The following is an 11,738-nucleotide window of genomic DNA, read 5'->3' on the forward strand; positions in this document are numbered from 1 at the left end:
AATGTATCACGTGATAAAACAACAAGAATTCTAATACATGTAAATGCATATGAGGAATAAAAATTATTCTGTTGTGTGTGAAATTCTTTCCTTCGTTCGGATGGTTGAACAATGAACAAGCTTATTCATTCTTTATTGCCGCATTACGTGTGTAAATCTGCATTGAGACGAAGTCCGTCGTTAAAATCGCTATACAAATAAAAATTAATTGAGGATGTGGCATCTACACTAATCAGGAATAACATTATGACAACATTATGAGCGGTGAAGTGAATACACTGATTGTCTCTTCATCATGGCATCTGTTAGTGAGTGGGATATATTAAGAAGCAAGTGAACATTTTGTCCTCAAAGTTGACGTGTTCAAAGTAGGAAAAATGGGCAAGAGTAAAGATTTGAGCGAGTTTGACGAGGGCCAAATTGTGATGTCTAGACGACTGGATCTGCAGCTCTTGGGGGATGTTTCTGGTCTGCAGTGGTCAGGATCTATTTTAAAAAGTGCTCCAAGGAAGAAACAGTGGCAAACAGGGTCGGGGGGGGACCTCAGGCTCACTGATGCATGTCGGGTCAGGACTGAATGGTCACAAGATCACATGATCAACCCATAACATTAAATTGATCCTAGTTTTTGTATACACATTGACTGAATGTTTGTCAAAGAGGGTGATTATATCCACCTAACCAAGAGAGTGAACAATTTCCATTAGAAAATTAATCAAATCTCATCTTGTAGTGTCCAAATAATTTAACATACACTATAAGGACTAAATTATGTGGACATCATTAATCATGGGTTTTAAACCCCATTTGCTGTAATAACCTCCACTCTTCTGGGAAGATGTTTCACTAGATGTTGGGAGTGTGCATGTGGAGATTTGTGCGAAATTCATTTAGCTACAAGGGCGTTAGTAAAGTCATGTTCTGATGTACGTGAGGTGAGGATGTCTGGGGTTCACATCCCAAAGCTCTATAGAAGGCCACTCAAGATCAGTTCACTTCTACACCAACCCATGTAACGCATACATGGAGCTGGTTTTTGCACAGGGGCATTTGTCATGCTGGAACAGGTTTTGGAAAACAGAAAATGTAATGGCACACCCAAATCCATTCTATAACTTTGTGGAAAGAGTTTGAGTTTAAGTGGTGTCCTAATACTTTTGGCCATATAGTATGCCTATAAAGAAGAACTGAGAAGAGATAAGCTTTTAAATATAAAAATGCTGTTGCACTGATGATAATTAAAGAAGGCTAATATATAAAAAAAAAGAAAAGGAAAGAAAGTATTAAGATAAGCAGAAAAAAACATTTTAATTGTCTGAAAGTAAAAAAAAAAATAAAAATAAAAAAATATATATATATATATAAATATAAAAATGGACATATTGTAAGATCCTGGAGATTTTTTATAAAACATTTTACTTCACTGACAAATGAAACAGGTATATGAACAAGGATGGCAACATACTCATCACTATTCTACTACTGTCAGTGTTTTCATAAACGCAGAAAAGTCATCAGTCACCTCCTTTAGTGTTCCTTTCATTACTGCACCAATGTTATATATTTTTATTTTTACTCAATGTGGGTTACATTATCAGAGATCTGCAAAGAGGGCGATGTCAATAGGGATATATCGTTTGCTTTATTTCAACTTAAATGGAAACAAACTTTCTTACAGATATTGAAGAACTTGACAAGTCCTCGCAGATTCCATCAGGCTGCAAAATCCACTGCAGGAAAGCTTGCATTAAAAAAAAAAAAACAACAACTAAATAAACTAAATTAAAAACCATCCAAAGCAGCACAGGCTGCAACTGTACTTCTAAAGCATTAACCTAGTATGAAAAGAAATAAATGGGTGGGGTGCAATAGTTGAAGATATTTAATTAATATTTAATGCTTTATAGCTTCTCTCAGCAAATCTAAGGTCCTTTCGCTGGAAAAGAAAATCAGGAAACAGCGTTATAAAGAGGCTGAGGGGAAGCTTCGGCTGTTTTTAAGTAGTTGGGAAGGATTTCTGGGGTCTTCAAAGAAGCTCAAGTTGCTCCTCGGAGAATTCACCTCAATGAACTATAAGAGCTCCAGCAGCATAACTCACTGAGCTGTCTGACCAGTTTCGGCACTGGCTCGACTGAGCATAGTTGAGGAAAGAAAAGTTCATGTCTAGACCAGTCTTTTTCAGCTCTGCCACGGCCTGGAGAGAAAACGAGAGAGTAATCGATAAGGATTTCATACATCAAAAAATAAGGTCATGTAACATCATATATGAAATGGTATCAAAATGTTTCGAGACTAATGGTATAATGGTGCTATTCCGACCCGGTGCGTTACCACGTCAACGATTTCAAGTTGGAAGGAAGAGCGAACGTGAAATTCTGTGTGAAACTGGGCAGATCTGCTGCGATGTTTCGAGCGGCACGTGCGCTCTTTCGAGAGCGAAAGAAGATCACTGGAAGACGACGAGAGATCGGGAAGACCTTCAACGAGCGGAACACCCGAAAATGTGGAAAACATTCAGCAACTCGTGCATAATGATCGTCGGGGGGTGCAATCCATATGATCTCACCCAACCTACTCCAGATTTGGGGGATGACATTTTGACACTGCTGCAGATTCGGCAGGAACACTGGGAACGCTGTACTGCTGTGCTAATGGTCTATTCTGAAGGTGATTGTGTGTAAACGTAGATAAATGATGGGCTTTCTTGTAAACAGAGCCGGTCTCGAAACGTTTTGATACCACCCCGTATCTATAATCACATGACAAAGAAAAATTACACACAAGATATCTACATAAATACACAGAGATCAGCCATAACTTTAACTATTTACAGTTGCACCTGTATGATCTAAGTTATATTACATGAACATCGGTTCTTGGAAATGATCTGCCGCAAGTTTACCAACCTGAGCGACTTTTTTTTGTACTCAACAAGAGTTACTGGAATACAAATAAAAATAAATAATGAAAGTTCATGCAGGCTATAATAGAAAGGTCTCAGAACACAGTGAGCATGTTGAATTCAGTGGACCAACAAAAGCACCTACAATGAGCACGTTAGCAGCAGAACTGTACCATAGGAAGCTTAACCTGATAAATCACGTTTCCTATAACATAATGGAAATTGTCAGGGGTGTGTGCTTTCTTATCTGGGAAACAAATGACACCGGGAGAAACCATAAGAAGAAGCCATGCTATTTTAATATTAACATTAATGGCATTTGGACTTATCCAGACCAACCTACATTTATTCCATTCATACAACTAAGCAGATATTGGGTTAAGGGCCTTACTCAGGGGCCCAGAAGTGCTGGTGTGGTGTGGCTGGGATTTGAACTCATGACCCAAGTCCAGTGCTACCACCACCTCCCTATTAGAAAGGCAGTGTGATGCTCTGGGCAGCGTTTTACTGGGAAGCATTAGGCCCTTTGACACATACCTCCCTAAATATTATTATAGATCAGGTCCTTCATGGAAACGGTATTCCCCAACAGCAGTGGCCTCTTTTAGCAGAATGCCACTGTCGCACAGTCTATAGGATTCTGGTGATCGTTTCTTGGTGCTGGACACATGCAGTAGAAATACCTTCCAAGATCTTCTGGCGTCCATGCCTCAAGAGGTCACAGCTGTTTTAGGGGCAGAAGAGGGATCTATGCAATATTACACATTTGGGGTTTAAAGTTATGGCTGATCGGTGCATAATCATTAGATTATATAGACGTTTTACAGCTAAAGTATTCGCTTCAATCTTATTTTCAACGGCTCCACATACTGTTACTCATTTGTTTTGTTTTGTAAAAAAAAAAAAGAAAAAAAAAAAGAAAATTCAACTTGCATTGAGTAGAACTCCAATGGGGTGACGACCACAAATAGTATTGTGATATTTCCTCAAGTAGTTACTAAAGGACACAGGGTCCAGCTGTTCTATAATTCCCATACCCTAAAGAAAATAAAAAGTTATTAGAACACTGCATTTTGTTACAGAATTCAAAACTTCAAAAGCGCAACTTATTTGTATTATTCGTTTATCCTGGTATTATATAACAGTAATAAGGAAGTACAAAGAAATAGGTTTACCATCTTGTCCAGATGCTCGATGGATCTATAGATTTCGCCCTGATTTTCATCATAGTATGTGTAACGGAACCGTTGACCTGAAACAAATGGCAAACACGGCTGAGAAATTCAATCGAGTCGATTTCCACACTCAAATAAAGCAACTGAGAACAGAATAAATAAATAATATATTTTGCATTAGGTTTAAACAAAAAGCTGAAGTGTAGTGTGTGTGTGTGTGTGTGTGTGTGTGTGTGTGTGTGTATGAGAGAAAGAGAGAGAGAGAGAGAGAGAGAGAGACAGAAAGAAAGAAAGAAAGAAAGATAAAAGTAGTACACACCCCAGTGGCAAAAATCTGAAGAGATAATAAAAAGGTTGGAGGGATCAGCAAGATATTTGCTAAGCAGCTTGCCGTACTCCTGCTCTTTAGATTCACTCAGCGCTCCCACAAGCACCGGAACGATGCTGAACTCATCTTTGCAGCTGTGATTTTAAAAGAAAAACAATAGATACTATTACTTATTAATGCCTGATTTAAAAGGAATATACACTCACTGTCCACTTTAATAGAAACACCTGCTCATCCAATCAGCGTTTATCTTCTCAGAGCAGCACAATGCGTATGATAATGCAGATATCAGGTCAAGAGTTTCAGTTCATGTTCACTGCAGAATATGAGAAACTTCTATCTCGGTCAAGGGCTGAGTGAGTGGTGAAATATTAAGTTCTTTGGATGGAAATTCCTTGTTATTAAGAAAAGATATAAAAACTCAATCACTAGTAGTAGACGGGGATCACACTAGGTTCCAATCCTGTCAGCTCGGAGGTGATCATGAGGAACGGGTGAGCAGGTGTACAATTGTTCCTACTTAAGTGGACAAAAATTTGTAACTAGATCAGTGGTTCTCAAAGTGTGAGATACGCCCTCTAGTGGAGGAAAAAAAACACATGACAGGTGGGACACATCCAATGGCAGGAGTTCATTTTTTGTGTTCTTCATTATTCTTAATTCATCATTTTCACTATTAAAAAAAAAATTCCATACACTCAAAGCAACCACAAACAAACAATTAGGTCAATAATGCAAGTAAATCAAAACAACATCAGTTAGGGCACCTAACAGACCTCCCCTTTTATTTTTTTACTTGATGCCGTTTGATGTTTTTTAACTGTCAATAAATGCCATTTTTAAACCTGTATTTCATTTCCATTTTTGGGGTGATGGAAAGGTGGGGCTTAAAAATCTAAACCCCCTAGTGGGGAAGGGCAGAAAAAAGTTTGAGATCCACTGATCTACACACAACATTTTTATTTATTTGTTTTACTCCATCGCTGTAATGGTGTTTCCATAAGATTTCAAAACGTTTCTGTTTCTGCAGATGAGGTCCTACACACTACATACACCACTATGAAGTATTGAACATGATGCTTTTGCGACAATATCAATACACAGACAAGCGAGGATCATGATTGCAAACCTTTCCATTGCTTTGGCAGTGTAAGGCAGGTGCATCTCAATGCTGTGCTCGTCTTCATCTGTTTGCAAAGTCATCCTCTCGAACATGCCCGTTTTCCAGAGATCGGCATACACTACAAAGGTGGCGAAAAGACATATGCATTGTGGACAGGGACGTAGGTGCGGAGGCGGTTCTAAATAAACAATTGTCCTTCATAAAACAGGTTTAAATAGATGCTTAGTTAGCTAGTCAAAGAACACCCAATCACAACTTAGTATTCAGATGGGTACGGCAACAAGCTAAATCTTTGTGGAACACTCAGATCCTAATAACACTGAATTAGTGCTAATAAAAGCGAGTGAAACAGATGTTGTTCAAAACAAAAACCTGCATTACCCTTCTGGTCGATCCTCAGATCATACAGTGGTGTTCTGTAGACCTCAGCAGGAGATAGAGCACAGCGAGACAGGGGCACATGGTGGGAAGGTCCTAGAATAAATACCCTCCGGCTACCAAAAAAAAACCATGCCTTCCATTAATAAACGTAGAAATTATCTCTTCAATACTTCCAACATCTCAGTGTTTCAACTCACGTAATAGAAGGGTCCACTTGCTTGTAGGCATGTCCTGCACAAGCGCCGCAGTAGGTATAACCAGCGTGTCTGTAATAACAGATGCCGGGGCTTAAAGCTTTTTGTTAGAGCGAATTTCAGCACTAATTTACAAATACATTTATTTTAATTACATTTATTACAAAAAAGATATAGTCACATACGGTGCTATAATGGCTCTAGCAGGTCCTAATGTAGATTGTGCTTGAGATAACCAGCCCTCCAGCTGTGCATTCAGCTGGGATCCTAAAGTAAGAGGTGTAAAAAAAAAAAAAAAAAGAGATTACTCCTTATTAAATAACGATAGTTTAACCAACAAGAATTCAATATTATAATTAGTACTCCACATACAATAGTGTACTATGGCTGAAGACACAGATCATGAAGGGATTGCTGTTCATTTTTTAGAAATTGGGTGAAAGAACATTCATTAGTTTGTTCACCTGGTCAGGACTTTCATGTTTTTGAGTAACAGGCATTGTTTATTAAAATTGAAAAGCTGTAGCTTACACAAACATACACACTATATCGACAAAGTCTGTGGACACCTGACCATAAAATTGGTATGTTTTCTGAACATAATAATCCCATCCTGTTCCCAGGTAGGTGTAGTGAGGAGGCCTGGGGTGCTGCCAGCATTCACATTTATCCCAGAGGTGTGCAATTTTGTTGAGGTCAGAGCTTTACAGAAGACCACTCAACATCTTCCAAAGTAAACCTTCATGGAGCTGGCTTTGTGCACAGGGGCATTGTCATGCTGGAACAGGTTTGGGTCTCCAGATTTGTGGTAACAGTTTGGGGGGAAAAAGGAAAAAAAAAACATGTCTGGAAAAGTCCGGTGTCCAAATACTTTTGTCTATATAGTATATATTAGCGACATTTGACCAACCCAGAGAAATTACAATAACAGTTCTCTTGCAATCCATGTGCATGAAATATATACACTTTCGAAAAGCAATTTATCTGTGCCGCCATATATATATATATATATATATATATATATATATATATATATATATATATATATATATATATATATATATATATGAAATGTGTGTGTTTGACTAGTTATTAACTCAAAAACTAATACACAGCTGCTAATTACAAAATGCTGCATGCCCTGAGCCCCTTTTTGCAATGTCTGATGCTTCGTATACTTAGAAATGACAAGGACACTGACATCCTCACACGAATGGCATCTCGTTTAAAGAACCGTGATTTCATGCCATCGTTTTGGTCTTTAAATAGATCAGTAAATTCCTAAAGAAAGTGTTGGTGTCTAGTTATATTCTGCTGAAGGAAGCACACGGTGTGTTCTTGCTTGTGAGGAATCGAAGGCCCAAATTTGAACCAGAATGAAGGTTTTAGAACATGAGCTGCAGGGTGAAACATAAAAGAGATACAGAGTCGTTCTGCTTTTCACAGTGCTGATTAATGATACAAAAGCACAGAGGAAGTTCATATATAAACCAATCAGGCATAACTCGAAGTGAAAAACACTGATGATCTCTTCATCACGGCACCTGTTAGTGTGTGGGATATTATTAGGCAGCAAATTAACATTTTGTTCTCATAAGACTGATGTGTTAGAAGCAGGAAAAATGGGCGAGCGTAAGGATTCTGAAAAGAATTCTGATGTCTAGACGACTGGGTCAGAGCAGCTCAAAACTGCAGATCTTGTGGGATTTTTCCCAGTGTGCAGTGGTCAGTATCTATCAAAAACAAGTGGTCCAATGATGGAACAGTTGTGAACCGGAGACAGGGTCATGGACGTAGATTGAATTGCTGAACAAGTTCACGCTCAATGGGTCATTACTGTTTTGCCAACAAAAGGGGGACCAACCCGAATCATAGGCAGGTGATCATGATGTTACGCCTGATTGGTGTATATATGAAAAGGAAAGGGGTTTCAGCTGATGTCACTAAACAGACTTGCTACAGTGACAGTCCAGGGTGTTTGGGATGAAGATGAAGATGAAGGCCAGGCAGTAGAAGAGGCTCTGATTTGCCAGTGTCAGGAAACTGACACACTTTTCACCCAGCTTCAAAATCTGCTGACTAATAAGAAGCCAATTTGGAAACAGCACATCCAGCCAAGAGCCAAAAATCAGAGCCTGTCCCGTTTATCTTCCCTGTTAACAATAACTAATAATACATGCATGTGGATATTATTACAATCTTATCATTTAGGGATCAAAACACTGCGCATGCGCACTCGGGTGTTTTCGTTCGTAGAATGGCTAACCCCCCCTTCCCTGTCTCCCTCCCTCCCCTTTATGCTACGATGAACAATAAAACGAAAATACATTATAAATAAACGTTCAAGTGATGTTCAGTGTTTTCTACCCGATGCTGCTTCATTAAATAAATCCACTTCATGAGCTGTCACTCGAGCAGTCGGAATATTTTTCAGCTCAAACCCACTGAAAGCTAAAACTAGCGCCTTTGTCCCTGAACTCACTGAGCGGGTGTTTATGTGCAGGGAAGCCGATCAGCTGGATCGCAGGCCCCGGAAAAAAAGTTCGGCTTAACACCGCTTGGCGAGGGAGTTAACCCTGAATAAATAGCCATCAAAATTCACAGCTGATCCCACACAGCACCCACATCCCATCCCGACCACCATGCTAGCTTAATGTTAGCTTAATGTTAGCTTAATGTTAGCTTAATGTTAGCTTAATGTTAGCTAGCATGCACTACAGCGGCCGCTTCTCCCCCACCAGTCCCCGTCCCCGGCTCTACCTGAGGCGGTGTACCAGCTGCCGGCGTGGCTCGCTTCTCTGCACACCATTCGGTTCGACATCTTGGTACCCGAGCCGCCTATCTTGGTCAGATTAAAACCAAATAAATATATATATAACTCGTATACAGCAAAGACTTGAAGAGAAGAATCACCAAACCGCCAGCTAGCAACCGGATTGGACAAAGTAGTTCGGGCACACAAGGAAATAAGATATAACATATATTTAAAACAACAACAAAAACACGTTTAAGCTATCCGTGAAAAAGGAAAGATGGAGTTCATATCCAGGACGAAAAAAAAACCCTGGAAAACTTGGTAGAATAGATGTCTTTGTGGAACAAAGCGCCGAGTAGTTTCTTCAAGCAAGTCACTCTGCTCAGCTTCTGTCAGATCCTCCGCGAATCTGATTGGTCCATGAAGTTAAAGCCATACTGACTTCTGATTGGTCGACGATAGGCGAAGGACGGATCAAAGCACATTTGATCATCCAATCAGCGTTTTCTGGAGATTCCGAATGGAAGTTTTTTTATTGTGTGTTAGTGATGGGAAGATCGGATCATTTTAGTGACCTGGTTCATTGAAACTCGTTCATCAAAATGAACTGATCTTTTTAAAATAATTTATTACAAACAACAACAATTAAATATGACAACGCAGCTAAGGAGAAATTATGATAAATAGAATGACTAGTAAAAAAGTTTAAAGGCTCTGTCATGGAGAAGCTGGTGTTGGATCTGTGATGATCGTAAATGTTGAGCTATTTTATTGCTCAGTAGCTCTTAGTTTTATAACCACAATGACTGTATAAGACTGTAGAAAGAACATTACTTATAATCTTACATTCCAGTGCTCATGTTAGTTCTCCCTCTCCAGTATTTGTATTGTTTAAAGACTATAATCACACTCTTGATGTGGATGGGTTCCCCTTTTGAGTCTGGTTCCTCTCAAGGTTTCTTTCCTCATAACATCTAATGGAGTTTTTCCTTGCCACAGATGCCATGGCTGCTCATCAGGGATAAATAAACATCGCTCCCCTTAACTATTAAATTCTGTAAAGCTGCTTTGAGACAATGTCTGTTGTGAAATGCGCTATAGCAATAAACTTGACTTGACTTGACTTGATTAGTTTACTTCTCATATCTTGTGGTCCTTGTCATTAGTTTTTTTTGTCATGTGACTCCCATCATTATTGAACACAAATGTCAAGACCAAATATCTATTGCATTGTGTAGCACTTATAGTAGTCATGTGACAAAAATAAAAACCCAAACTGATTGTGTGTAGTTCAAGTAAAGTTAAGTTTACTGTCATTCAGAAACAGTGTGAGTATACAGTGAAATGAAACACTATTCTCTAGGACCAAAGTCATACATAAGACAATAAACAAAAAGTTGCACAAAACTGGAGCATGGTATTAAATGCACATCTGTGACATTTGGTGCAAAAACCCCCAGCATAAAACAGTAGACATAAAAGAGTCAGATGGTATAGAGATGGTGCAGATGGCTGGCAGACCAGTACACAAGATGTTGTTAGTACAGAGAATGTTATGTTAAATTAACTGTCCATATAATAACAAATACTGTACATGCAAACACTGAAAATGTTTAAGCAGCAATTTCTTTACAAAACAGGTAATAAGATTATTCATTTGCATGTGTGTGTGTGTGTGTGTGTGTGTGTGTGTGTGTGTGTGTGTGTGTGTGTGTGTGTGTGTTTGTGTCAGTCCAGTCCCATTGTATTGAGTAGTCTAATGGCTTGTGGAAGGAATCTGTTACACAGTTTGGACGTTCGGCCTGAAGAGTGAAAAGTGTGTTAGTGGTGTATGTAGCCTGCAACAATGCTGAAGGGTAGAGAGAGAGAGAGAGAGACCTCATAGATCTTTTCAGTCCTCCTCACTTGATATATATACTAATATATGTATGTATATTTTATATTGTGTGACGTAATTAGTATGATGACGTCACACAATACACAGCGATATGACTCATGAAGGCTGTTTAGTGATTTCTAATATTCACTCCTGTTCTTCTACTGCCATCTATCAGTGACACTATGTAACAACCTAATTAAAAAAATCCACCCAGATTGAACAATTAGTTCAATAAATTAAGGATTAAAATGGATTTTTCGTTGGAAACCCGAAAACCAGGAAACCCCAGCACACAAGATAAAAACCACTGATCCAGGTGTTTTTGCTGCATCACTCTCAATCAATTCTATTTTTATTATTAGCAATTCATCATCTTTAATGTTTATTCATAGTGCCATGTTAACCCACCCTTTAGATTAAGTAATCCTTAGCCTCTCTTAATCTTATATCACACACTGTTAAACAATGCTTCAGGCATGATTACTAACATTTATAAGAATTATATGCTTTTTCACTTTAAATGCAAGTACAATTTTATCTACACTATATTGGCAAAAGTTTGTGGACACCTGATCAAAAGTTTGGTATGTGCTTTTTGGAAATCCCATTCCACATTAAAGTCCCCATTTGTTGGGAAAATAACTTCCACACTTTTGGGTAGATGTTCCAACAGATTCTGAAGTGTGTTTGTGGAGACGTGTTCTAATTCAGTCACAAGGATGTTCATAAAGTCAGGTACTTGTGTAGGTAGGTGAGGTGATTCCAACAGTGTTAAACAGGGTTGAGATCAGAGCTCTATAGCAGGTCACTCAAGATGTTTCACTAAAACCCATGTAACTTATCTTCATAGAGCTGACTTTGCAGGAGCATTGCCATGCTGAAGCAGGTTTGGGCCTCCTAGTTCAAATGAAGGGAAAATGTTTATGCTATCGCATTAAAGCCAATACAATTGTGTGCCTCCAACTTTATGGTAACAGTTTGGGCAAGAACCACATACCGCT

At 38.8% G+C, this 11,738-nt stretch overlaps 1 protein-coding gene across 1 annotated transcript; it reads right to left on the reverse strand.

Moving 5' to 3' along the window:
• Positions 1 to 1,619: 1,619 nt before the first annotated feature.
• memo1 (mediator of cell motility 1) lies at positions 1,620 to 9,261 on the reverse strand. The gene is made up of 9 exons (XM_046843395.1): positions 8,864 to 9,261; positions 6,289 to 6,370; positions 6,107 to 6,175; positions 5,910 to 6,022; positions 5,535 to 5,646; positions 4,397 to 4,539; positions 4,078 to 4,154; positions 3,836 to 3,940; positions 1,620 to 2,194 (listed from the first exon to the last, which is right to left on the reverse strand). Exons 1-9 carry the CDS (start codon positions 9,081 to 9,083, stop codon positions 2,063 to 2,065), a joined length of 1,053 nt encoding a protein of 350 aa, XP_046699351.1. The 5' UTR covers positions 9,084 to 9,261; the 3' UTR covers positions 1,620 to 2,062.
• Positions 9,262 to 11,738: the final 2,477 nt, after the last annotated feature.

Source organism: Silurus meridionalis, chromosome 28, assembly GCF_014805685.1.
Source record: "Silurus meridionalis isolate SWU-2019-XX chromosome 28, ASM1480568v1, whole genome shotgun sequence".
Classification (NCBI taxonomy): Eukaryota; Metazoa; Chordata; class Actinopteri; order Siluriformes; family Siluridae; genus Silurus; species Silurus meridionalis.